This window comes from Lonchura striata, chromosome 3, assembly GCF_050655825.1.
Source record: "Lonchura striata isolate lonStrDom1 chromosome 3, ASM5065582v1, whole genome shotgun sequence".
Classification (NCBI taxonomy): Eukaryota; Metazoa; Chordata; class Aves; order Passeriformes; family Estrildidae; genus Lonchura; species Lonchura striata.
In genome coordinates, this window is record NC_140705.1 from 45,654,492 (window position 1) to 45,679,191 (window position 24,700).

At 41.3% G+C, this 24,700-nt stretch overlaps 3 protein-coding genes across 7 annotated transcripts in view; all 3 read left to right on the forward strand.

Moving 5' to 3' along the window:
• Positions 1-4,263, forward strand: part of AMD1 (adenosylmethionine decarboxylase 1) — a 34,455-nt gene extending 30,192 nt beyond the window's left edge. The window contains exons 9-10 of one of the 2 annotated variants that reach the window (XR_014953711.1): positions 76-255; positions 369-4,263. Coding sequence is in view for 1 of the 2 variants with exons in the window: in XM_021555519.4 (XP_021411194.3) it covers positions 76-198 (123 nt within the window). In the remaining variant the exon portion in view is untranslated. Of the gene's footprint in view, positions 1-75 lie in introns of both variants that reach the window. The other variant, XM_021555519.4, reaches the window with a different exon arrangement.
• A 732-nt stretch (positions 4,264-4,995) lies between these two features.
• GTF3C6 (general transcription factor IIIC subunit 6) lies at positions 4,996-11,578 on the forward strand. 4 transcript variants are annotated; one of them, XM_021555494.3, is made up of 6 exons: positions 4,996-5,163; positions 6,112-6,192; positions 8,476-8,539; positions 9,098-9,142; positions 9,277-9,390; positions 10,933-11,578. In XM_021555494.3, the coding sequence occupies exons 1-6, from the start codon at positions 5,080-5,082 to the stop codon at positions 11,226-11,228; spliced, it is 684 nt and encodes a 227-aa protein (XP_021411169.3). In that variant the 5' UTR covers positions 4,996-5,079; the 3' UTR covers positions 11,229-11,578. The 4 variants fall into 4 exon arrangements, with proteins under 4 accessions (XP_021411169.3, XP_021411170.3, XP_085431141.1 ...); XM_021555495.3 differs by having other exon boundaries at positions 9,280-9,390; XM_085575015.1 differs by having other exon boundaries at positions 5,062-5,387.
• Positions 11,579-13,550: 1,972 nt separating this feature from the next.
• RPF2 (ribosome production factor 2 homolog) lies at positions 13,551-24,700 on the forward strand. The gene is made up of 10 exons (XM_021555477.3): positions 13,551-13,625; positions 14,692-14,824; positions 15,614-15,651; positions 16,261-16,300; positions 17,989-18,070; positions 18,163-18,239; positions 18,563-18,662; positions 22,802-22,904; positions 23,842-23,986; positions 24,292-24,700. The coding sequence occupies exons 1-10, from the start codon at positions 13,603-13,605 to the stop codon at positions 24,469-24,471; spliced, it is 921 nt and encodes a 306-aa protein (XP_021411152.1). The 5' UTR covers positions 13,551-13,602; the 3' UTR covers positions 24,472-24,700.

Genomic DNA, 24,700 nt, shown 5'->3' on the forward strand with positions numbered 1-24,700 from the left:
AACAGACATCCCATCCTGATCCAGCTGGATAAAAAGTAATTTAATTTACTCCCTATCTGTTACCACCTGCTTCAGGAGATTGTCGCCTGCCAAGTTTTACTGAGAGGGATCCCTGTTTCAGAACTCTGTGAAGGACACTGCAGCAGTTCTCAGCTTTGCCACGCCACTCTCCTCCTGACCTGTCACCAACAGACATGAAGATGCATCCCTTTCACATGTGGACACAGCACCAAGTTTCTTCAGGGTGTTTCCAAGGTAAGGAGCATTTGAAGCTCTGAGCTGGCTCTGTGCAGGAGGCAGCATTCATTACTTTTAACAGCCAAGCTCTTTTTCCCTATGGAAGACAAGACAAAATGTGTCTCTTCAAGGGCTTCTGCCAGAGTGCCATAGAATTAGACCCTGGAGGGAAGAAGGAGCCCAGGAAAGGGCTGTGGGAAGTCAGGCAAAAATGCCAGGAGACCTCTGTGGGTGAAGAAGGAGCACCTCCAAACTCAAACACAAAAAGGAAGCATAGAGAAGGTGACATCAAGGACAGGTAACCTGTGAGGAAAACAGACACATTGTTCATGTATGCAGGGATGAGGTCCTGAAAGTTAAAGCCCAGTTGGAACCGAAGCTGGTGATGGATGTCAAAGACAACAAGAAATGCTTCTGTAGGGGACAAACAAAAGACTGGGAAAAATGTGAGCCCACTGCTCCCCCCCTCCACTTTCTACTATAAAATCTCACTCCATTGTTTTAGACTAGACCCAGTAAATAGAAGCAGCTCTGTACCTCTTACTGTACCTACCCTTCTTTTCTTTGTCTAATATAATTCCTATGATGTCCTTACATAATGTTTAAGGAGTTCTAGAAAAGGCAAAGGCACATGTGCTAAGGAAACAAACAAGTGGGGGTTTTGTGGGGAGTTTTTCGGTTGGTTTTTTGTTTGTTTGGTTGGTTGGTTTGATTTTTTTGGGGGGTTTGTTTGTTTGTTTGTTTTCAAAACCTGTGAGCTGGTTTGGCTTGCAATTTCCTAATTGAAGAGGCTCAGCAAGGGAGCTGCAGAGAAATGGAAATCATCTTCTGTAAAATACTATCAGCAAATTTCCTTTGTCCTGGGGCTGATTTACCTTTTGCAACCCCAGCTACAGCCAGAAAAACACACTAGTCTCTTACAAGCTTTCTCCTTTATCTCTCTGCACCTTACAATGCTGTATTATGGCATTTAGATGTTTCACATGGTAGTATTTTACTGAGAGTGTCTTCTGACATCCACAGGCTATCACCTTTTGTCCCATCACTGCTTTTAGCTACAAAATAAGCCTAGGAACTACAACGCCCTTCTCCCAGGGCTGTCAATTCAGCAAATAACACAGATAAAAAGATTAAATGTAAGTTGTGTGTGTATATTTGCACACATATGATCTATTATAATTTTTGAATGCTAAATCCTATGTTTTTTCACCACATAATACAAAAGGCTTTCAACCAGAGAAACTCACAATCTAAACAGACAGAAAAGAACACAAGAGCTTAAACAAAGACTCTTATCTTACTCTCTGCTTTTACAAAACATTTAACCTTTTACTTAGATAGACTAGTGCCAGGGCCTCACAAAGAAAGTAATGTGTTCAGGAGGGAATGGAGAAAGGGCACCTCCCTTCTGCAAAAGGATTGAGAAGGAATTTCAAACATTAAGATAAAAATCAAAATAAAATGGAAAAATGAGACAAAGTTATAAGCCAGAATTCTTTCATTACGTATTTAAGTGAACTTTCTCTGATTTCCCGTAATATACCTTAACTGCAACAATGTTGATTTGCTAAATAGATAGCCCCAGCCCTTAATGTATGAACTTCAACAAGTGAAATTTGCAAATTACGTGGCCCAAAATAAAATACACATTAACGTGTTTAAATTGGAGGTGAGCCCACAGAAACCAGTGCATCCATATTACATACGTAGATCTCAAACACAAGCATTTATTTTAAATTGTCCATTTAGTTCTCACTGACTCAGAATTACATAAGAGCCACCAAGGAACGGGCCTCTGGCAGCATGGACACATAAATCTGTTCAAGCACTGACAGGACTGTTAGCTGAGACCTCAGAAACCCAAAATCTGGGTCCTCAAGATGTGTATTTCCATATTTATCTCATCAAGCAGTTCAATCTCACTGGCAGGCTCCGAGGACAGTCTCTTTTAAGAGATAAGTTGTCAAAATACTCCTGCCAGGATAGGAAAGACCAAGGTAAATCACTAATGCCCACGGCAAATTTAGCCTGACAAGGCAGTAATCACTTCTAAAATACCTTTGGTACTAATGCACCAAAAATTTCCCATCATCCAACTTCGTGCCCTGAATCACCATAACTGGGAGACTGAGATGATCCCGGTTTCTACAGGACACTTAGGCTGATTTAAAGGCAAATAAATGTACTTGCTCCTTCACAGCAGTTCATGCCAGCCTATGATTTACACAGGCTGATCTGGCGCACATTTACATTCCTGTGAGGGCTTTCTGTAGTTTTTAATCTTATCACTTCACCTCCCCCCAGTTATAAAAAGAGAATTATGGTATTTGTGTAACATTACAGAGGCACTGTCAGTTATGACAGTTAATTAAATAAAATAAATATTCAGAACAGAGAGTTGATTCTGCTTTATTAAGGTAAAGCTTTTTTTTCTTTAAACAACAAAAATTTTATCTAAAGCAAGGAAGACCTGGTGCAAAAACTAAAGCTAAATACAGACAATGATACAAGAAGTTATTTTAAAATATCTGACAATTAACACTTGTATAAAACCAAGCATGTGTTCCACAGCTTTTATTCCCTGCAGTCAAAATTCAAGCCTTTACAATTTGCCTGCTGAAAAGTTAACATGACCCAGCATATTTTTTTGTATTTAGAAGAAATAAAATTTATGGGCTGTTTTTACCACAGCAGTATGGAACATTCCAAAATAAGCTCTAAGAAAAAGTAATTAAAAATGTGAAGCTTAACAGAAAATGAGGCAAAGCCTAAAGCCAAAGAAAAACCTTGCTAAACTTATTCAATATTATTGAGATCTGTAATTTTTCTATGAAAAGGAAAAATGCATTAGATCACACCTATCTGAACAAGTGAAACACTTGATATGGTGCAATGCTGACATTTATGTCTATCTTATGGAAGTTAAGGAGAGGCTGGAAGAAAATTTCAGCAATTCCCCTTGCAAGCAGTTTTAAATAAACCTTTTAATTGATGACTTCAACATAATGAGTAGATAGACACTTTTGATACAAAATAAGAAATATAGCATATGGAAAGAAAATGCAAAAATTACAAAAATGGTGTAAAACTTATAATTATGGAGTGCAACATTGTACCAAAATGTGGAATATGCAACATTTTCTCAAGAAAGGATGTTCTTTAATGTTTGATTTTTGTATACTTTCAAGCTTTACCAACAAGATGGGAGATTTAATCTGTAAAACAGACAGCAGCCCACAAGTTCTAAGTGATGTGCAGGTGCTAGAAAGACAAATTACTGGTTGGTAGAATTGCCTTGCTAAGCTTTAGGGCCTGGCAGGTTTCAGTGATCTCACACCCAGAGGGAAGTTAACAAAGTTGGGGAGAAGGATTTACCACTGACAGCAGACACAAGGAATGCAGAATTCATGGGCCACAAGGACATCGAGCAGAATCCCCAAGATAAGGAAGAAACTAATAAACCTTACCCAGCAACTGTGCTGAACCAGCTGTGAGTGGGTAAAAGGTAATTCTGCAGGGGGAGATCCCAGCCACCAACTCACAGATCATTGACCCAAAAACCCATCGGCCCAAAGGAAGAGAAACACCATGGGACTGACCAGCATGAGAAGAGAGAATCATTAACTAATAGAAGGTAGAAGACTAATTAATACAAGGATTATGTAACATGTAGCCAATGAACACTAATTCCTTTGTTTGCTAAACGTATAAATAGCAAAAGGTTTTGATAGTTGTTGTGCTTGATTTGTGGAATTCCACTGAGCACCCAGGCTTGCAGAACTCTGAAATAAAATCATCAATGTCTCTCACGTGTGATGTAATTAGTGATGCACACTGGGAAACAAATCCGATTTTTGTGGACAACATCCTGCACTTACAAAGATCCCTCAGAAACTCTGGTCAGACGGATGTATTTGATGGGGTATATTTGAACCTGCCAAGATAACAAGAAAGCATCATGCAAAGGACACGAATGGTAGAAACTAACTGCGTATTTTATTATTTAATAAAAGCTTTCTAAACCAATGGTCTGTATCAGAAGCAGGACATTATTTGTGCTAATAAGAAGACGTGTCTGGTAGCCCTTTTTTTTTTTTTAATAAAAGGGTGAGGGAAGGATGATACTTCAGGGACTCCCATTTTCCAGCACCATATCTGATCCTCAAGAAAAACTCGCAGAGCGCACGGGAGTGCCACAAAACTCCGCCGAGTGGAGGCCGGGCCCGCTCGGCCCCGAGGCGGGAGCGGCGCTGAGGGCGGGGCGGGCTCGAGGCGGGAGCGGCGCTGAGGGCGGGGCGGCCCCGGGGCGGGAGCGGCGCTGAGGGCGGGGCGGCCCCGGGGCGGGGCGGTGCTGAGGGCGGGGCGGGCCCGCGGCGGGAGCGGCGCTGAGGGCGGGGCGGCCCCGGGGCGGGGCGGTGCTGAGGGCGGGAGCGGCGCTGAGGGCGGGAGCGGCGCTGAGGGCGGGAGCGGTGCTGAGGGCGGGAGCGGCGCTGAGGGCGGGAGCGGCGCTGAGGGCGGGAGCGGCGCTGAGGGCGGGGCGGGCCCGAGGCGGGAGCGGCGCTGAGGGCAGGAGCGGCGCTGAAGGCGGGGCGGGCCCGCGGCGGGAGCGGCCCCGGGGCGGGAGCGGCGCTGAGGGCGGGGCGGCGCTGAGGGCGGGGCGGGCCCGCGGCGGGAGCGGCGCTGAGGGCGGGGCGGCCCCGGGGCGGGAGCGGCGCTGAGGGCGGGGCGGCGCTGAGGGCGGGGCGGGCCCGCGGCGGCGGGGCGGGGCCGCTCCGCGCTAAGATGGCGGCGCGGAGCCCACGTGGTGCGCGCTGAGGCGGGCGCGGGGCGGGCGCTGGTGACATGGCGGCGGCAGCAGCAGCAGCAGCAGCGGCGGCGGGCAGCGAGGGCGGGAGGAGCGACGGAGCGGAGGAAGACGAGGTGGAGGTTGGTGGATGCCGACACCGAGGCGCTCCCCAGGCCTGGGGGAAGGGTCCGGCCCCCCGCGGGGCGTGGCCCGGCCCCGCTCCGCCCGGCCGGAGGGGCCGGTGACGGAGCGAGCGCGTTTCCCTGGGGCCGGCGGGTTCTCAGAAGCCGCAGCGGTGCTGTCCCCACAGCTGTGTGGTTCTGGCTGTTCTTCCTCGGGCGTCCCGGAGAACGGCGTGGTCAGAGTGCGAGTTTCCAATTTCTATTGTTTCCTGTCGCCATAAAATCACAGAAGGGTTTGGGTTGCAAGGGCCTTTAAAGTTCATCTGGTTCCAAACCCCTGCCGTGGGCAGGAACACCTTCCACTAGACCAGGTTGCTTAAAGCCTCATCAGGCCTAGTCTTAAACACTTCCAGGGATGGGACATCCACAGATTCTCCGGGCAATCTGTTCTAGTGCCGCACCCCTCCCTTCAGTAAAAAAAATATTTGCATTAATGAAAATTTCAGTGTCTAATCTAAACCCATTCTCGATTTAAATCTGTTACCCCTTGTCCTGCCATAACAGGCCCTTGTAAAAAGTCCCTCTCCAACTCTTGTAGGCCCGCTTTGGGTATTGGAAGGTGCTGTAGGATCTCCCCAGTGTCGTACTGATGCTCATTTTTCAAGGGTGAAAAAAGTGCTCCCCCATTGCTCGCTAGGAAGAAGAGGCCAGGAAATTCGGGTGTCCATTATTCTTATGGAATAGTGGGTCACTAAACTTCCTTGGGTATTACAAGAGTTCTGTCCCTTGATAAAATGCAGCATAAACTCCACGTTGGGGTCTGTTTATCCTGAAAGGCTGTGTCTTTGCTGTTCTTATTGGTAAAGATTGATTTTGGGGAGGCCTTTTCCCCCTCCCCCCCCCCCCGAGTTCTGTAGTATCTGTACATGTTCTGTTATAGCTGTACATGATCAACTTTTCTTGTAGGAGCAACTGGTCATGGTTGAGCTATCAGGAATTATTGATTCAGACTTCTTAGAAAAATGTGAAAACAAGTGCAAGATTTTGGTGAGTGATTACAGCAGAATAGGAAAGGGGTAAGTTATTATGCATGTGAACAAGGGAGTGAGGCTGCTTGTAAATTTCTTGACGTTGATAACATTAGATCAAATATTTTATAGAAAATTATGTATGTGTCCTGTGCTTGGCTGCATGTTGTGGGCTTTCTTTCAGAAACAGCATAAAGTCTTTGAATATATTATTGCATAAATATAAGGATACTTTTTCATAAGTATATAAAAGCTTGGACCAGTATCTTCTCTGATTTCAAGTTCTAAGGTAGTTTTTACTTAAATTATGTATTGCACATGTTAAAAAAACGTAATTGTTAATCACACTTCTTCGAACAACTGGAATACAGCAGACCGGTAAAGCAAAATATTTAAGATTTGTACTGTATTTACAATGGGATTTTTTGCAGATATGTCCTGGCATTGTTCAAGTCTTCTAAATTATAACTGGGTATTAAGCATTTTGTAAACAGTTTTGGATGTAGTTTGCATCATTGTAAGGTTATTGTAGGAATCTGGTTTCCCTGTCCTGTTCCTTTTGAGTTTTTTAATCACTTTATCTGTATAGGACAGATTTCATTTGCCCTTCAAAACTTACATAGACTCCAAGAGATGTATAGATAGTACAAGTACTTCTGATTTGCAAATACTTTCTCTAAGTATAGGCTGAAAAGATGGAAGAGAACATCTGAGTGTGCCACTGATCACAATATATGTGAGTGGTAAAGTCAATTCTGAATGTCTCAGTAGTAGGAATACAATCAAAATTCATAAAGTATTCATCTTTGGATGGATATGCAGGTTTCCTTCCTTGATCTCCTCTAATTCTCTTGAAATTTGTTACATGTATCATTCATACTGATGACGGAATGGCCACCAATGCTTTGGTTCTGCTGGAGGGATTCATTTAAATGATGCACTTTGAGAGCCCCTTGTAATGTCACTAGTAAAAGGTTATAGTGTCCATACTGTGTCCTGGCTGTATCCACATCTACTTGGGTTCACTCTACAGAGTAAGCATTCCTTGAGGCTTTTCCTAAGGCACAACTGCTGTTAAACCCTTAATTAAAGGGCCTGCTCTGTATTACTCTGTTTAGCAAGTTTTCTGTGATGCTGGTGGCATCAGGGGAAGACGGTCTCCAAGTCTGCATAGTCCACAAAGGAATGCAAATCAGCCAAAGAAATAAAATTTTGAATATAACCCCCCCACACACATAATGCTATTGTTTAGTACTGATGTGTTATTAATTGTATTTATTTCTTGTAGAAGGAAAAAACCTCACAAAAATATGTTCTATGTGTTAGCTTAGTGTTGCTGGTATTCTCAATTTATGCAGAAGAAAGTGAATCCTAGAGCTTAAATCTTGTTGATGTTGCACTTTTGAAACACAAAAATGTATAAGAGGAAAATTGCACAAATTCTATTAACCTGTGTGATATTTTGTATTTTATGCAATTTGCCACATAATGCCTTATCTTCAAAACTTTTAGTGTGTGCTTGTCTTCATGTCCTGAATAATTCTGATGCTCACAAGGTACTATTCAAAGACCTTTTGCCTTAATTAGTGTGTTCTGTTCAGACATTGATTTTTATCAAAATACAGTATATAGATATATCTTACATAAGAAAAATGGGATGCTGGCTTGTGTATTTGGAAAACCTGCAATCTAGAGGAAGGGAGTGAGCTGATGGAAGTGCTTCCTTACTCTTTCACTACTTTTTTTAAAAAAACAAAATAGCAACAATTTCCAACTCCATCACAATGGAGACACACAGTAATCACAGAAGCTTCTGTAACCCTGCAGTGGCACTTCCCGTACTGATGTAATGCCTTATGCTGGACTTCTTCACCCTTTGCATTTTCCAATTTTAAAGTTATTCCACTTTCTAGAACTTGTATTAATTGAAGCTTAGAAAATAACATCATCTGCATGCAAACACCTATGTTTTTGTTAATTTGAAATGGAGGTTACACTAATTTCCTAGGGGAAATAACAGCACTAACTGATATAGACTGTTGGCTGCAGCTTGATCTGAATTTATTGTAATATACTAGAGCATTTTCTGTACAGTTTTATACCATAGGTTTTATTATGATTACAGAAAGAGTATTTTCTGGGTTTTTTTTTTTTTTTATTTAATATACTTAAAGGAACATGTATGATGAGGAATTGATATAATCTGGACTCTACTATGACTGTCTTTGCTGGTTTTACAGTGAGAAATGCACCTGGGCTAATACAGACCTGACATTATGCAATTTTATCCTTCTTTACATAGGGAATAGAGACAGAGAGGCCCATTTTACAAGTGGACAGATATGTATTTGCAGGAGAATATGAAGGTAGGAAAACTTACGTGAACACAATCTCTCCCTTTTCACGTGACCCAAGGAACTTTCTTAACATCAGGTGGTTTTACTGCAATTGGTCCTGTGAGATGCTGTAGTTTTGGGTAGTTGTATAACACCATGTAGAGCAGCAGCAGGCTGAGTTCACTGCTAAATTAACCATGCATCCATGGTACTCCCAGGGAAAGTATGTCTGGAAGCTGACTCTGGGGTGTACCAGCTAGTATTACTGCAGACAAAAATGTGGGATATAAAATGCCTTTAAGTGCTGTTGTCTCCTATGTAAGCAGGACTTACATGTTGTGCCATCTGTAGTTCTCTCATTTGCCCTGTGGTGACAACACTGGTCTGGAAGAAAATGGTCTGGGATCCTCCCTTGTAGTGACTCCAATGACAGCAGATACTCCTGCCTGCTCCAAGTTCCTTACCAGTGCTACACCTCTGGAGTGTGGGGGCTGGAAGTCAGAACATTCCCACAGCTGGGCCAGTGGGCATATTTTCTGCAGCTGATACAAATTAGTCTCTAAAAGTTTTTCACTTTGTTTTTCATAGATGCCTTGGGAACCTGTGTGGTTTTTGAAGAAAACGCAGAGCAAGGTAATTGTTGTGATTTTATGTTCTGTTTGTTTCAGTAGCTGGGGAGATTAAACATAATTATCTTGTTTCAGTTGCTAGTGGAATTAACGATAACGATTGGGGTCTGGGTGTTGTTTTTTCTCCTCTCTTCTTAGTAGATGCAGAAGGCAACCAAAAAGTACAGCTGAAATACAAGTGCCACACAGTGAAGAAGTTGAACATGACACGGACCCTTCTGACAGAAAAGAAGGAAGGAGAAGAGAATGTTGGTGAGTGATTCTGCTCTTATGTATGTGGACATGAGTGGATTATGCTTAATCCACAGGCAGAGTCAACCTTTATTAAGTGTTTGATCCAAGAGCATGCAGGAAGTTAAAGGAACTTTCTTCTTTAGGCACCATATATGTATATTTAAATTAAAAAATGAAATACATTTCTGACCAGTGCTGCCTCCCTAAATGGCTAGTAGGAGATTACTACAAAGAAGTGTAAGAGCAGGGCAAACATATGCTGATGCTTCCTGCTATGTTCTTCTGTTAGCTTTAGGTTTTAAAATCTGAGGTGCTGTTTAGTAGTTCTTTCTTGATTTTTTTTTTTCCCCCTACTTCCATAATTTTTTCTAATGACTTTTTGAGTCTCTGTAATTGTTAAAAAGAACTGAATTGTACTTACTGAATTTACAATTGAATGGAAATGAATTTAAAAATTAAATTTAAACATTTTAAATTACTTGCAAAGACATACCTAGAAGACCATTTATATTGATTTTCACTCTGTAGGCAGAACTTGGGGTTCAGATGCTTTCTTTATTTTTTTGTACAGCAGTCAGTGTTTTTATATAGTCAAATACTAAGTATTCTACCATATATAGCAGTATTCATTAAAACTGTCCTACTGCGTTTAGCTGCTTTTTTCACTCAAGTCAGTGTTGCTGCTTCATATTTTAAGACTATATACCCATTTTGCCTTAAATATGAGCAGTCAGCTAGACACTGGCCATAGGAGGTACAAAATGAAATGTCATCTAGAATCTAGCCAAACATCAACATTCTTATCAACACCACATACCAATTCTCTCTGGAGAATTAATTATGTAATATTAAACTGAAATCATTATTGTGATAGTATATGTAATATCAAATTGAGACTAGAGAGGATTTTGCTTAATACAAAGGCTTTTTTTATTCTGGAGCAGCAGTACTGATGATAAGTACTGAAAACCACTTTGTTTCTGTACCATGACAGGAATTTAACTTGTGCATACAAAGTAACTAAAACATCTTGTGACTTTACAACATGTACTGAGTAAAAATCAAAATGGGAGTGGAATCCCATTTCTATTTGGGGTTGGTTTCAACCCCAATAAGTTGTTCCAACTTATTGTTACACTTGAGTTAAAGAGAATGTAAGAACTTGTGTCCTATCTCTCTTGTTGTCATTACCTATTGCCAGAAGATCTAATATTTAGGTGAACAAATATTCTATCCTCTTCATTACATTTTGAAATATTTTCTCTGCATTTTGATTTATGTTTAAGTTTTTTTAAGAGCCTAAGGGTGGCATTAGACACCTAAATACAATGGGAACTGCCACACTGGATCAGAGGAAAGATCTTTTTAGTCCTGCATTGTATTTTCTGGTAGTAAATGAGTATGTGAAAAGTAATAGGAGATGCATGTACATATCTTTCTGTTCTAAGTGGTTCTTTTACTTAGACGTTGGTCTGGCTCAGCCTTATTAACAGTGAACTTAAATTAAAAACTGCTGTTAACTTCTTTTGTCACTAATAGCGTTTTCTTTCTTCACATCAGGTGGAGTAGAGTGGTTGCAGATCAAGGACAGAGATTTTTCCTACAGCAGGCTTAATATGATTTGCAGTTTTCTGCCTGAAAAGGATGATTCCGAGGAGTCAGCTCAGGCCCAAGATAAACTGACTGAAGAGTCCGAGGGAGAGGTGAGTGGCAAAGGCAATTCTAACATGAACTGTGACCTGGAAAAGCAGCACACCTTGGAAATAGATGCCTCTATTCCTCTGCCTGACAGCTCTGCTTCTGGGGCAGAGGAATTTCCTTCTGGAAATGCTGCCTTAGAGGATGCACCTCCATGATATTAGCTGTGATCTTTTGAGGATTTCTTCATGGAATTAATGGGCCAACTTTTATAGGCCATGACATGGTTTCCACCTTCTCTGAAAAATGAACAGTGGAAAGACAGACATTATGTTTTTGTGCATTGCTTTTGTGCTTGAATTATAGTGGGAAGAGCTTAAGTGTTTTTTAAAATTACAGACTGGAAATGTATGTATCCCTACCTCAAAACTGAACAAGTGGAAATGGTTACATAATTAAAAGAAACTCCTAGCTTAGAAAAATGTTGATGTATTGCACAGTCTGAAACATTTTGTAAAAAGAAAGAAACACCATTGTTTAAAATAAAGACCTGAATTTTTCAACTGTAGCTTCACCTTGTGTGTTGTATTCACCTACATACTCTATCTGCTTTTGTACTGCAGTTATTGAAAGAAAACAAATAAGTGTGGCTTTTATTGACTGAATACTCATCAAATTGCATAGTTTAGATTCTCTCTAGTCTCTTTTGCCTCCTTGATGGAGTTTAGAAATCATTCATATGGGAAGAGCTTTAGGGGGTCTCTCATCTAGCTTCCTATGTAAATAGGGTCAACTATTCAAAATTCAGGGCAAGTTGGTCAGGGCTTTGTCCATTCAAGTCTTGAAAACCCCAGTAAATGTCAGCAAATGAAATCCAGGTCTTAAAGAGGCATCTGTCATGCCGCTTCTCCCATTTTGTGTACAATATAATGCGTGTTATACAAAAGGAAGTGTGGTCATCCTGTTTTTCCTCACGGTAACTTCTTGTCTCTAAGTCTCTAATCTTCCTCTCTGTCATTTTTCAGAAGGGTTTTATGCTTATGATCCTGTACTCACGCATCGGTGGTTCCCAGACTAGTCCATGTGACTATGCTGTGCCACCTAGGTAGTCTGTGGGTTGATACTGCTACATCATTTATATTGCCACACACTGTTCTGTATCACAGTTGAGTGTGTGGTGCACTCAGAATAATGTTTTCAAAACCACATCAATTTTAAAACAGAAAACATTTTCTCCCTGACCCTTCTTTCCTGCTTTTCTCTGCCTCCCTCAAAACAGTGTAACTGCAACAGTGCTGTGAGGATGAAAGCACCTAATTAATTCCAGCATAATTGTGTAATACTTTAATTAGTAATGATCAGAGGAGAAGCTCACCTACAAGGTTTTTCACAGCACAGCATTAGTAAAGAGAAGCCATTAAAATGGCAACAGTTTCAAACCATCAATCCCATTATTCTCTTTTTTTTTTTCCTGTGTAGAAGCAATTTGAATTCTTGGTGAAAGGGAGGCAGGGAGAGGAAGAAAAGGGAACATGTTCTTGTGTGCCTCCAGCATGGGTGTGGATCTTTCACATGGTAGTGTTGCATTTGAGGTTTCATGGAGACCACACAGCCATCCCTCTGGGTTTAACTGCAACCATGGAAGTTTTAAAACATCATCATTCACACTTGATTTGCGTGGTGCTGATAGAGGACAATTATAACTGGAACGCTGATCCTGGGAATACACAGGCTCTTGAGTGCTGGAGGGAGGGTTTGCGGTGCACATGGTGGCAGCTGAGCCTCCTGCAGAGAGGGGTTTTTGCTATGGCTGCTTCAGCCACTGGGAACAGAGCGGTGCTTCAAGAGTTTGTCCTCTGACAGAAGGCAAACACGGCAACCTTCCCATGGTTTTGTTAACTGGCTGCTTAGTCTGGCACTATGTATGTGAGGTTTTATTCCCCTATGTACAAGGAGTATTCCGGCAGCATTGGTTTCTGGCCTTCTCAGCCTTTTTTTTCAGTGCTACACTGAAGCTGTTTCTTTGTTGTAGTTCATCTGGTAATCAGTATTATTTTTCGAAAATATTTTATGTATATCACACACAGTGAGTACATTCATAATAATGCTGGAGTTTATTAATATTTTAAGTGTCATTTCTAGTGGTCGAGCTTTTGTTTCTATTATTAACCCTATATTTTGCAACCATACAACCTCTGGGTGAAGAACCTTTTCCCGATATCCATCCTAGCCCTCACGACACAACTCCAGGCCATTCCCTCGGGTGCTGGCACAGGTCACCAAAGAGATCAGTGTCTGCCCCCGCTCTTGCCCTCAGGAGGAAGCAGCAGACGGCGGTGAGGTCTCCGCTCCGGGCAGCGCAGCCCCAGCGCGCCCAGCCGCGCCCCCGGCACGGCGGAGCGGAGCCGCGCCCCGCGCATGCGCCGCGCCCCCGGCACGGCGGAGCGGAGTCGCGCATGCGCCGCGCATGCGCCGCGCCCCCGGCACGGCGGAGCGCAGCCGCGCCCCGCGCATGCGCCGCGCCCCGCCCCGCTGCCGGCGGACGTGACGCGCGCGGCGGCTCCGCCGGTCCTGCCGCACGTGAGGGCAGCGATGGATGCGCTGGACCGGGTGGTGTGAGTGTGCCGGGAAACCCGTGTGGGAAATACGAGCGGGCGGGAGTGGGGGAGCCAGCAGAGGGAAAAGCCTTATGGGAAACGTGCGGGAATGAGGAAGCCGAGCGCTGCCGTCTTTTTGGTGGTGGCCAAACAGCCCTTACTCAGTTGGTAGCTTAAAATAACCGTGGTGACCCTCTGGTGTTGAATCTGTGTGTTCCCGTACACCTGAAGTTTCTGAAGTTTCAGTAATGCCCAGCGACAGCATGGGGAGCGATTGCCATAAACTAAAACACAAGAAGTCCCACCTGAACGTGGGGAGGAATTTCTTCACGTGAAGGGTGACAGGGCGCTGAACAGGCTGCCCAGGGAGATCCTGGAGTGTCCCTGTCTGGAGACAGTCCAAACCCACCCGGACACATTCCTGTGCCAGCTGCTCCAGGTTACCCTGCCTCGGCGGGGGCTTGGGCTCAATGATCTCCAGAGTCCGTTCCACCCCGGCGATGCTGGGATCCCTCGGCGTGGGGATATTGTTTGTTTTAAATGAGAAAATAAAATTAATGCTTTACTGAGAAGATAATCTAGTGGAGAACTGTAATTCTTAAGCCACGTAGCCACAGATATGTATGAGGTCTGTGCCCCTGTGAAGGCTGCGGTATTTCACCTGGTTCTTGACAACAGCTTTTATTTTCGGGGTCGTTGGTGGTCTTTGAGGAACTTTGTTTTTTTCTCACAAGCAAGTTTCTGGCTTGTTGAGGGAGCTGGTGTGAGGGGAATCCTTCAGCCTTGCAGTAGGCTGGGAATTCTAGTACAGCTTGAGCTCTAAATTAGCAGAAACTAGAAAGCACAAGATGGTAAAATCACCTTTGCTAATTTGAAATGACAGAGAGGAAGAGGAGTGGCAGGAAAAACACATTCACCTGAGACAGGGCTTTTGACATTGATTGTAATTCTGCAGGTTGGGATTAGTTTGAGTCATTGAAACAAGTTACTTGAATAGTTAGTTCCAATTCTTGTTTGGCTTCACTGTTTTCTGTAGTGTCTTGTTACATATATTAAGCTTTTAACTTTTAATTTATTGTTACAGAAAGCCTAAAACTAAGAGAGCAAAAAGATTTCTTGAGAAGAGAGAACCCAAGCTAAATGAAAATACAAAAAATGCTATGCTCATAAAAGGAGGAAATGCAAATTTAACAGTGACTGAAGTGCTTAAAGACATTGTAAGTTGTTGGATGTAGCATGCAATCTTCCTCTCTCGTTTTTATAATTTTCTGTCTCTTCTGCACAATCAGTATTTTCATACTCTCCCTGTACCCTGAATCTCAGAATGATGAGTACTCCAAAGGTGTCATTACCTGCTTCTAAATGGAGATTGTTTTCTTCCAGTTTCTGCTTTGCCAGAAGTTTTGAGCTTGCTCTCTTATTTTTTCACAATTGTCTAGTATATGAGGTGAAGTGTTGCCAAGTCTGTTTGAAAGCAAGAGGATGAAGAGGATTAGGTACACAACTGGGACTGTGTCACACAGCTAAGTCATATCCCAGAATCCTGCAAGCTGACTGTGTGTATTGATAGGGAGCTTTTAGCCCCTCCTGAGACTAAGTTACCAATCTTGTCTCCTAACTCCATAGCTCAAATTATTATAGCTGTTCCTACACTCATTTTTCTCTTTGCTTTATTGTTTTCCTATTCTTTTATGCTTCTATAATCAAATTGTTGTTCTCTTCCTGTTTTTTCTTGTGCTACTTAGAAGCAGAGGGATTGCTTTGATTCCAGCTGTTTCTTAGTTAATTTTTTATTTCTCAATTTCTACAAATAATTTATTGTGCAGTTAATTTGGAAACCAGATTGTCACTATCTTGAAGGGTTTTACTATGAGCAGGCCTTTTGAGGTACCTTCTAGTCTGCTATGCATGGTTATTGTTTCACGTGATCCTGTAAACTGTTGGGTTGTAAAAACAACAGTGCTGTGCATGTTAGAGATGACTTGCAGTGACTTTGTGTTTTGCAGTATGCTGTGAAGAAGCCTTTTGCTGTACTGTATAAAAGGTAAGTGATCTGACTTTGACATCTTTGAGAATTCTGACTGACAGACATAGTTTCAGGGCATAAATAGAGATGCAGGCTAGCCTGGGGGCTTGAGCAATGACCATGGTGCAGAAGATGACTGATCATAATTTTCAACAGACTGGAAACAAGCTACGTGTGATCAGTGTTGGTGCTGAGCCCTGTTCTGTGGCAGCTGTTACGGAGCAGGATTTGCCTCTAAGTCTTGTTTGAATTGGGAACACAGTGTCTGTGTGTGAATGTAGTGCAGAAACAACTGTAAATCGTTGTCTAAATTTAATGAATTAACAGACAAAGGTAGTTACTCATAGTGCCACTGGTGGTAGTAGTGGTGGTGGTGTTCTGCAGGTCAGGCCCCAGGAGACAGGAAATGTGTAGTAAAGTACTTAGAATAGCAGTGATGGCACTAAAGCGTTCTTGGCAGTAGTAATATGACTTGTGATTTGAACTCAAACTGAGTCTTTACTGCTGGAGTTCCTGGCAGAATGCAAGACTTTGTATTATCAGAGAATTAATAAGAAGCGTCTATCTGGGCCTGTTTTTTGGGTTTTTTTTGGGTTTTTTAAACTTTTTTCTTTCTCCTCCTCTCAGGAAAAATATTACCAGGCCTTTTGAGGACCAAACAACATTGGTAAGTATAAACAATGCTTTCTCTTACAACAGTTTTAAACAGGTTATCCTTGTGTGCCAAAAGATGAACCATCAGGAAAGAAGAATAGCCTGTCTGAATAGAGCTTTGCCTGGAACTAAGGGGTAAAAAGAGTATATCAATTTTGGAAGAGGCAGGCCACTCAGGAGGACCACAAAGATGTTGTGAGGGTATGCAGGGAGAAAATTAGAAGGGCCCGAGCCCAACTAGAACTTAATCTGGTTACTGTCACGAAAGACAATAAAAATATTTTTGCAATTAGATCACCAACAGAGTGAGGGCTAAAGAGAATCTCCATCCTTTACTGGATGCAGAGGGAAACACAGGGACAAAGGATGAGGAAAATGCTGAGATACTTAATGCCTTCTTTGCCTCACTCTGTAATAACAGCACCAGTTGCTGTCTGAGTGCCCTGAGCTGGAAGAGAGGGACAGGGAGCAGAGTGAAGTCCCCATAATGCAGGAAGAAATGGTTGGTGATCTGCTACACCACTCAGACAAATACATCTGTGGGGCCACGTGGGATCCATCAAGGGTGCTTGGGGAGCTGGTGGCAAAGCTCACCAAGTCTCTTTCAATCCTTTAGCAGTAATCCTGGCTGACTGGCTAGAGGCATTTTTTTAAAAGGACAGTTTTGCAGTGTGTGTGTTGTTGCAGTATATGCAGAGCACATTCAAAGCATTTGAGTTTTTTACATCTCTTTAATAAAATTTACAACTATTAGGGAGTGCACAGATATCAACACAGTGATTAACAGAACTGTATGAGCACATGTTTCAAGGGGAGTCCCCTCTGCTCTGTTCTTGGCCTGTCTAGAATCAGCATTTCTCAGGGATCTGGTGGCAAAACTCGATGCTGAGGTGTGTGATTTGTACATGCAATTAATCCAGCCTCCCCAGGTATCCCTCTGACCTCCCAGAGGGGCAGAGTGCAATGTCGTCTCTGAGCTGCTGCTGTTGCAGGGTGGGAGATGAAGTGTCCTTCTGTGCTTCAGAGTGCCAAGTGCAGGTGTATACTTGTGGGAAGCACTGTATAAGTTGTATGTGCGTGTATGTCACCCTTGATACACAAGACAGCTGCCTTGGGAGGCAGAAGTGCATAAAAAGACTTTGGAGCTGGACATCTTTAGAAGGAACTTCTGTAATGACATTGACATGAAGTTGCTCTGTAGTAGGACTCTTGTGCCAAGTGCAGATGTTGTTAGCTTGCTGTTGAGGGAATTAACTGTTTGTTTAAAAGCTGTCAGGCAAAGCCAATATGCTGCATAAAGCTTAGTTGGGAAATGGCAATGAGACATTCAAATGGTAGCTAGCTTGACAATACTTGTCAGTCAAGGAGAAGTGGTTGAAAGTATCTTGTGTAAAAACAAATAACCAGGAATTACAAGAAAGGGTAATAGATAAAATGGCAAGAAAAAAAAATGCCTGACTTGTATTTTAAAATGCAATGGTAAATAAAAAAAAGAAATTATTTGAATCTTGAATCCAGCTGTCAGTTTTAGCGTAAGTGCTGAAAAACACTCATGACATGCTCAAAACTCTTCTGCTAAGTGCAGTTGCCCTTCTCATTAAGTAGCTCCTAAACTCATATGTTTGTGCCATATGTCTTTGCAGAATATTTTAAACCCTGTGAACTGCAGCTGAAAAGTTTGATTATTTTCTTCAATTGCAGGAGTTTTTTTCCAAGAAATCAGATTGTTCTCTGTTTCTCTTTGGCTCCCATAACAAGAAGCGACCTAACAACTTGATAATAGGTAATAAATCTCACTTGGGTTTTTATTGGGATGATAGGTGTAGTTTTCAGTGACTATTTAAATAGCTGGATTTTCTTTTTTTACTCTTACAGGTCGCATGTTTGACTACCACGTGCTAGACATGATTGAGCTGGGCGTTGAGAAGTTTGTATCCCTAAAAGATATCAAGGTAAGGAATTGCTGTAAGGAATTCAGTATTTCAGCGACGCCTACTGGTGGATTTTTTTGTTACAATTTTTTCTGCAATTTTCCTGAAATCAGTCAAGTTGTTTAAAAGAAGTGTTTTATGCAGTATATGAGGATTGGCAATTTGTGTACTCTGGAATGTTAATTTTATGCTCTGCTTTTTAATTTAGTGTGGTTGGTCTATTCTGTCCCTATTGATCACATGTCTCAGCACTTTTTCTTTCAGTGTTGAATGACTGGTAGCTATTAAATTAATTATATGTTCCCTGTCTGAATTTTTGTTGTTTTAAAATTCTTATTCCACAGAACAGTAAGTGTCCTGAAGGGACAAAACCTATGTTGATATTTGCTGGTGATGTGTTTGATGTGAATGAAGAATACAGAAGACTGAAGAGCCTTCTTATTGGTCAGTATTTTGATTAGTTGGGCAGTAGGATTGCATGGATCTATAATAATATGATCTGTTGGGAAAGGTTATTTTGTTAATAAATGCTTGCTTATGTTCAGCACAGAAGGAAAACAAGAATGAGCACTTGTAGGTTTCATGTCACATAAAGTTTACTAATCGTGATGACTTTTAAAGAGAGAAAAAAAGAATGCGCTAAAAGACTCTGAAGATGAAACTTCATATTCATCAGAGTTCATAACTTTGGTTGTGGGAAAACTGTCATTTTCCAAAATGTCTTGGCCTTCTAATTGTACTGGGTGGTCATTTTTCTAATCAAATAATGTTCTGAAGTATCTAAATTGAAATCAGTGGATTAAGTTCAGAAAGTGGGATATTTTTGCTTACAGAAAAGTCAAATCAGTCCAATTCAGCTTCTGTTTTTGTAATGAAAGCATTTTTTTTGGAAATTCCACCAATTCTAACAAGCGTGCTGTTGCTTAGGATATTTGGAGAGAGCAGGTGCAGTGAAAATCAGCTGTAGATATGTTGTGCCTTAACTTTAAGGCAGGCTTGGAACTTAGGAAACAAACAGGCATGATGTTTTTTATTATTTCAAAGTTGGAGGCTCTGGAAGGTAACACACATTGTAGCTTTAAAGAAGCTATATGTAGACATAGAAGTTATAGGATATTGTGTCTCTTGGCACTTAAAAAATAAAAATGCTTCATGCTTGGAAAAACTAGATCTAGTAAGTAGGGTGGAGTGATTTTTCTTCTTGATAGTTTTCTTAAAAGTAGATTAGGTTTTTTGTTTGGTTTTTTTGGTTGTTTTTAAGCTCTGGTAAAATACTGAACTTGGCCCAATAAGAACAGTCTTGTTCAATTCTTGGGTTTCTAGGTAAATGATTGCTCTTTAGAAACAGGCCCCCTAAAAATGGGAAGTTTTTTTCCCTAGTATTATTCCTTAAAGCAAGATAATTCATCTGGAATGAGACTGAAAGGGAGCAGGAGAGGAGTAAATTTTCTTCCTCTCAATACAGCTGATTGGTTCTTGGGGATGGATGAAAGGGTGGTAACTGAGCTTATACGTCTTTGAGGATGACTAAATGCAAAGATAAGTGAGTTTTACTGCTGCATGTTTGTGTCACTGTAAATGAGTATTTACACAGGAAGCAGGTGCGTTTTCTGAAGTGTATCCTTTTTCAGGCATCTGCACAGTGATGGGCATCCAGATGTGCTCAAGCAGCCCACGATCAAACAGCTGAAGTGACAGACAGGCATAGTGAGATAGTTGCCAAATAACTGAGCAGTCCTTCCTGTTTCTCTTGATGTTCACCTGTCTTTCTCCTCTCCAATTTGTTAGCCATTAATGACTTGGCAGTCAAATATACTCCACACCCAATCTTTCTTCTTGAACATATGCCAAGTACTCCAGGTCTTAATTATCCTACTGAGTTCTGTGAAACACCCAAATGCAAAACAATTGACAAAGAAAAAGCTTAAGGAGAATAAAGGCCTGAAGATGTCACTAACAAATTAAAATTTGGGTATCAATTCATGGGTATGAATCTGACCTGCTTTAAAATTGCCCTTAACCAATAAGGAAGAAGTGACTTGCTCCATTTCTGCAGAAGATGGTACCCTTAAGCTGCTACTCTTGCTAAGAAAGATACAAGAATTTATAGCAACAGCTGCAAATATTTTGTTGCTGTACCAGTATTGTTGGGATCCCAGAGGGAATATCAGATAGCTGACAGCTTCTTGTTGCCAAAGCAGTGTGATGCCAGTCATGCTGAGGAACAACCAAGCTTTCAGTGGCTTTTGTGATAACAAAAGAGCTTATGCATGTTTGGACAATCATATTACAGCAGTTTCTTGGTAAAAGTAAGGGCAAGGGTGAATTATTGTCTTCATGGTAACCAAATGCTATAGTATGGTTAAACTGTGAAGTGGAAGAAGCTGTTTAGGAGAAATAAATGACAGATACATTTTCTTTGGAGACCTGGAAGAGAAAGACATACCACTTTTTCTCTTGGTTTTCATTGCACTCCGACATGGTAGTGTAGTTCATTTAAATGATGTAAGTCTTGGAATGCATTTAATGAATTTCTAATAGTTATTTATGCCTGCATCTATAACATGTTTCAACTCTTACAACGCTGCCTGCTTATTGTTAGTTCTGTTATTGCACATCTATTTTATCCTAAAAATGGCCAGACCACTATAGGGCATGCTTATACACTTTCTAAAATGTTGGTTTGCAGATCTGCGCAATTTTAGATTGGCTGTTACTTTGGTCTTCAAACAGCCTTCCTCACACGGACTCATTTTTGAGTGTTTGAAAAGATTTGAGGGCTTTTTCTGGCCAGGAAAGGGGATGGCTGGGCAATGTCTAAACTGCATTCATGCTAACCAGGGCTACATAGAATACAGTGTAACCAGCTTTTGGATGTGAATTGATACAGAAGGAGTTACATTCCAAAATCAATTAGGAATTAATCTGTAAATAGAAAGGTCCTGAAAAGCTCTCTGTATGAAAGAGTAAATTAAACTTTCTGGAAACATGTTTGAGGACAAGGAGGAGAGAGAACTAGGAATGGAAAGAAAGGAGAAAGCAGGTCTCTAGTCCAACCAAAGCAAGAGTTGTAAATTAAGAGTATGTTTAAAAAACTTCAACTCTCTGGGTGTACTGAAGTGTAAGGTTTCTGCAGCTGTTCGGTGTTGCCAGGAAACAAATTCCTGACCACCTGCGTTTATGGGAAGAGATCATCCTGTGGGCAGAAAGATGTATGATGCCACAGGAAAATATGAAAGGGAGGTGTTGCCAATAAAACCACTGTGAATGTAAGCTTGTGTACCTGCAGAGAACTAATTGAAGGGAAAAAAAAATATGTGACGAGTGAACAAAATGTTTTATTTGCAACTTTTCCTCTAACTACAAGTTAGACTTGAAATAAGAGAGTATTGAATTGACCAAGAAAGTTTCCTGGGCTTACTCCATCTGTTATTTGCCAGGCAAACTGTGTTTTGGATGTCACTCCAGTGCTGATACTCTTTCAAAAAGGTAGTGAAGGAAAAGACAAGTAGCCAAGGGATCTGAAAACAGGATAGAGCAGAAAAGAGTGATGTGTTTTGCATCTGTTAGCAGTTCTCCTATGTTTCAGCATTGCTCTCTCATGTTTATTAGCACACCTTGTTCCCTTGCTCAAGGTCACATTCTTTCTCCACCCTCTGCATATGTTGGACAGATTGCTGTGCTCATTGCAGGCTCTCTGATTGCACAGTATATTTTCATAGCCTGATATAAGAATCTTGCTAGAGGCAGCCTGTTTTGTATTTAACCTGTATTTCAGTGTTCTCTTTGCAAACTGGGCAAGTATTTGAAGTGTCTTATTTTTGTAGATGTGTTGCTTATTAATAGAGAAAACATTAGACATAATGACAAATACTGCTTTATGTAGAGGACAGAAGTACCTTGTTGTGAGAGAGATATGAAAGAAATTATATATCTCAACTTTTTCCCAAAGTCGGAGAGAGAAAATGTAGGAAAAATAGTCAAGGTGCAGTTTTGACCTGCTGTGTACTGGTTTTGATCCCTCTTTCTGCTGTTCCAAATCCGGCTATGATTAAGATTTAAGTATGAGGTTTGAATGATGTCTTTAAACAGATACCTGAGGAAATGGCTTCTCTGTACTGGTCTGTGTTTGTCCGAGCATTGACTAGCCTAAACACCAAATAAGATAATTTTCCCCCCTGATATTAGAGATGAATCTTTATAACAGACAATGCAATTATTCACATTAGCTCAATAACGCTACGTTACTTGTCTGAAAGTGTATTTGCTCTTTTCCATGCACTTGTGTATAGGAAGTATATATATATATAGGTAGCATGTATATTCCTGCAAAATTATCTCTGGAAGTCACTGTACTCCTGTCAGAATATCCACATACATTTGGATTCACCAGTGCACACCAAAATGTGCGATGTTAAATTTCTGTCCTGTGTATTGGCCAAGCTGCAGTTTTAAGTAGGGGGGGTTTTTAGTGAGATTCCTGTTTCAAAATGGGCCCACATCACATCACCAATTTGTTACAGATATCGGTTTGTTTTATTTTCAGCCAAGAAACATGCCATTTTTTCCTTTTACTCTCTCAGATTTCTTCAGAGGTCCTACTGTGCCCAGTATTCGTCTGGCTGGTTTAGAGTACGTTCTGCATTTCACAGCTGTAGATGGGAAAATTTACATGAGAAGCTACAAGTGAGTATCTATTTTATCTATTTGTCTGGGTTTTGGTACACTTGTCAACTTTAATCTGTAGTTGTGAAATTGAACTGGCTTGAGCTGCATCTAGAACATGCTATGAGTAGAGGAGCTCCGGTGTAATTTGTACAGCAGAAGAAAAGCACTTGAGCTCTAGGTCTGCTGCCTCCTTCCTTGTCGAGCTCCTCCTGGCTCAGGATTGCTCTTTCACATGGCTTGGCTGGTAAGGTGGTGTGAATTAACTCAGTGAATTCTGGGTGCTGCCTTAGCCTTGATGGCCTTAGTCTGTTCTCAGGCTGATTTTTACAGCTCCTCATTTAGGTGTTTGCCAGGGAACAACAGGAGATAGGCTGCAGACAGAGATGCACAAGATAAGCCAGCAAAAGGCAGGACAAGGAAATCTTTCTTGTTGCATTGGTGTTCACCCTCACAGTCATTCCCTACCTTAGGAGACTGTGAACATTCATAGCTTTTGTTCAATGTGATTTTGATTTCTATTCATACAAAATCATTTTAATCAGCCTCATTCTTAAAAACAAAGAACCAAAACACTTTCTTCAGATAGTTATTTTGCTATAAATTATAGTGAATATTTTTATTTCTAATCATACCCAGGGTACTGTTTTGATTTTGAAAAGTAATTTGGATTTCAGGGTACTGGGGCTGAATTTTAAAAGTGATACTGATTATACTGGTCATGTTAAAAAAAAACAGAAACAAACTACATTAACCAGGTCATATTTTGGATGTGTTCAAATTGTAATGGGACTGATTTATTATAAATTGTTATTGATGGATGCCTTTCTCAATAATAGAATTAGTGGTAGCAGTTGATTTAATGGTATTTTGAACTGCAGGATTGAACCTGTTGAGGAGATGGATACATCTCTAGCACAGGAGACAATGTTGATTTTGGTTGGTTTTTTCCTCCCAGAGTGCTTCTGAAGAAATCTGGCTGTAAAATACCCAGAATTGAATTGGAAGAGATGGGACCTTCATTAGATCTGGTTATGAGGAGGACACACTTAGCCTCAGATGACCTTTATAAGCTGTCTCTGAAACAGCCAAAAGGCCTGAAGGTATGTACCTTGGGAAGGGCATTGTTTTCAGATCTCTCTGTGAAGAAGAGCAAGAGCAAAGGCTGAAGTATTACTTCTTGTGTGTTTGACTAGAGCTTACTTTCATCGAGGCCAGCTGACATTCCTGGGGCCACAGTACTTCTGTGGTGCTCAGCTGGCAGCCAGGCTCTGCTCTAGAAGCACACAGAACACACAGCACAAATCTTAGTCTCTCCAGCCAATGTATGAGTTCTTACTTTTGGATGCTTCTCACCAGAGCTCCTGGGATTGTACTCAGAAATATTAACATTGTTCTTCCCTTACAGCCCAAGAAGAAAAAGAATATCTCCCATGATGTGCTTGGTACAACTTATGGTCGAATCCACATGCAGAAGCAAGATCTTAGTAAACTGCAGACACGGAAAATGAAAGGCTTAAAAAAGAGGCCAGCAGAGAAATCAGCTGAAGATGGTGTGGCTACTCCCAAAAAGTCAAAGTCAGCTTGATAGTCTGGGACAGCTTTGAAAACTCCTTGTACTTTCAAATTTAGAATATATGTTCTAATATAAATTGTCAGACATTAAAGACTGAGCTGCTGTTAGCTTTAGTTTTGTAGCAAAAAAACTTTCTAATACTTTGTCATTTTAAAGGGAACGTTGGGGTATTGAGCTTTTACATGGAGCTTGGTTATTTAAAATTAAAAAAAATATGATAAAATTTTCTTAGTTTTCCAAA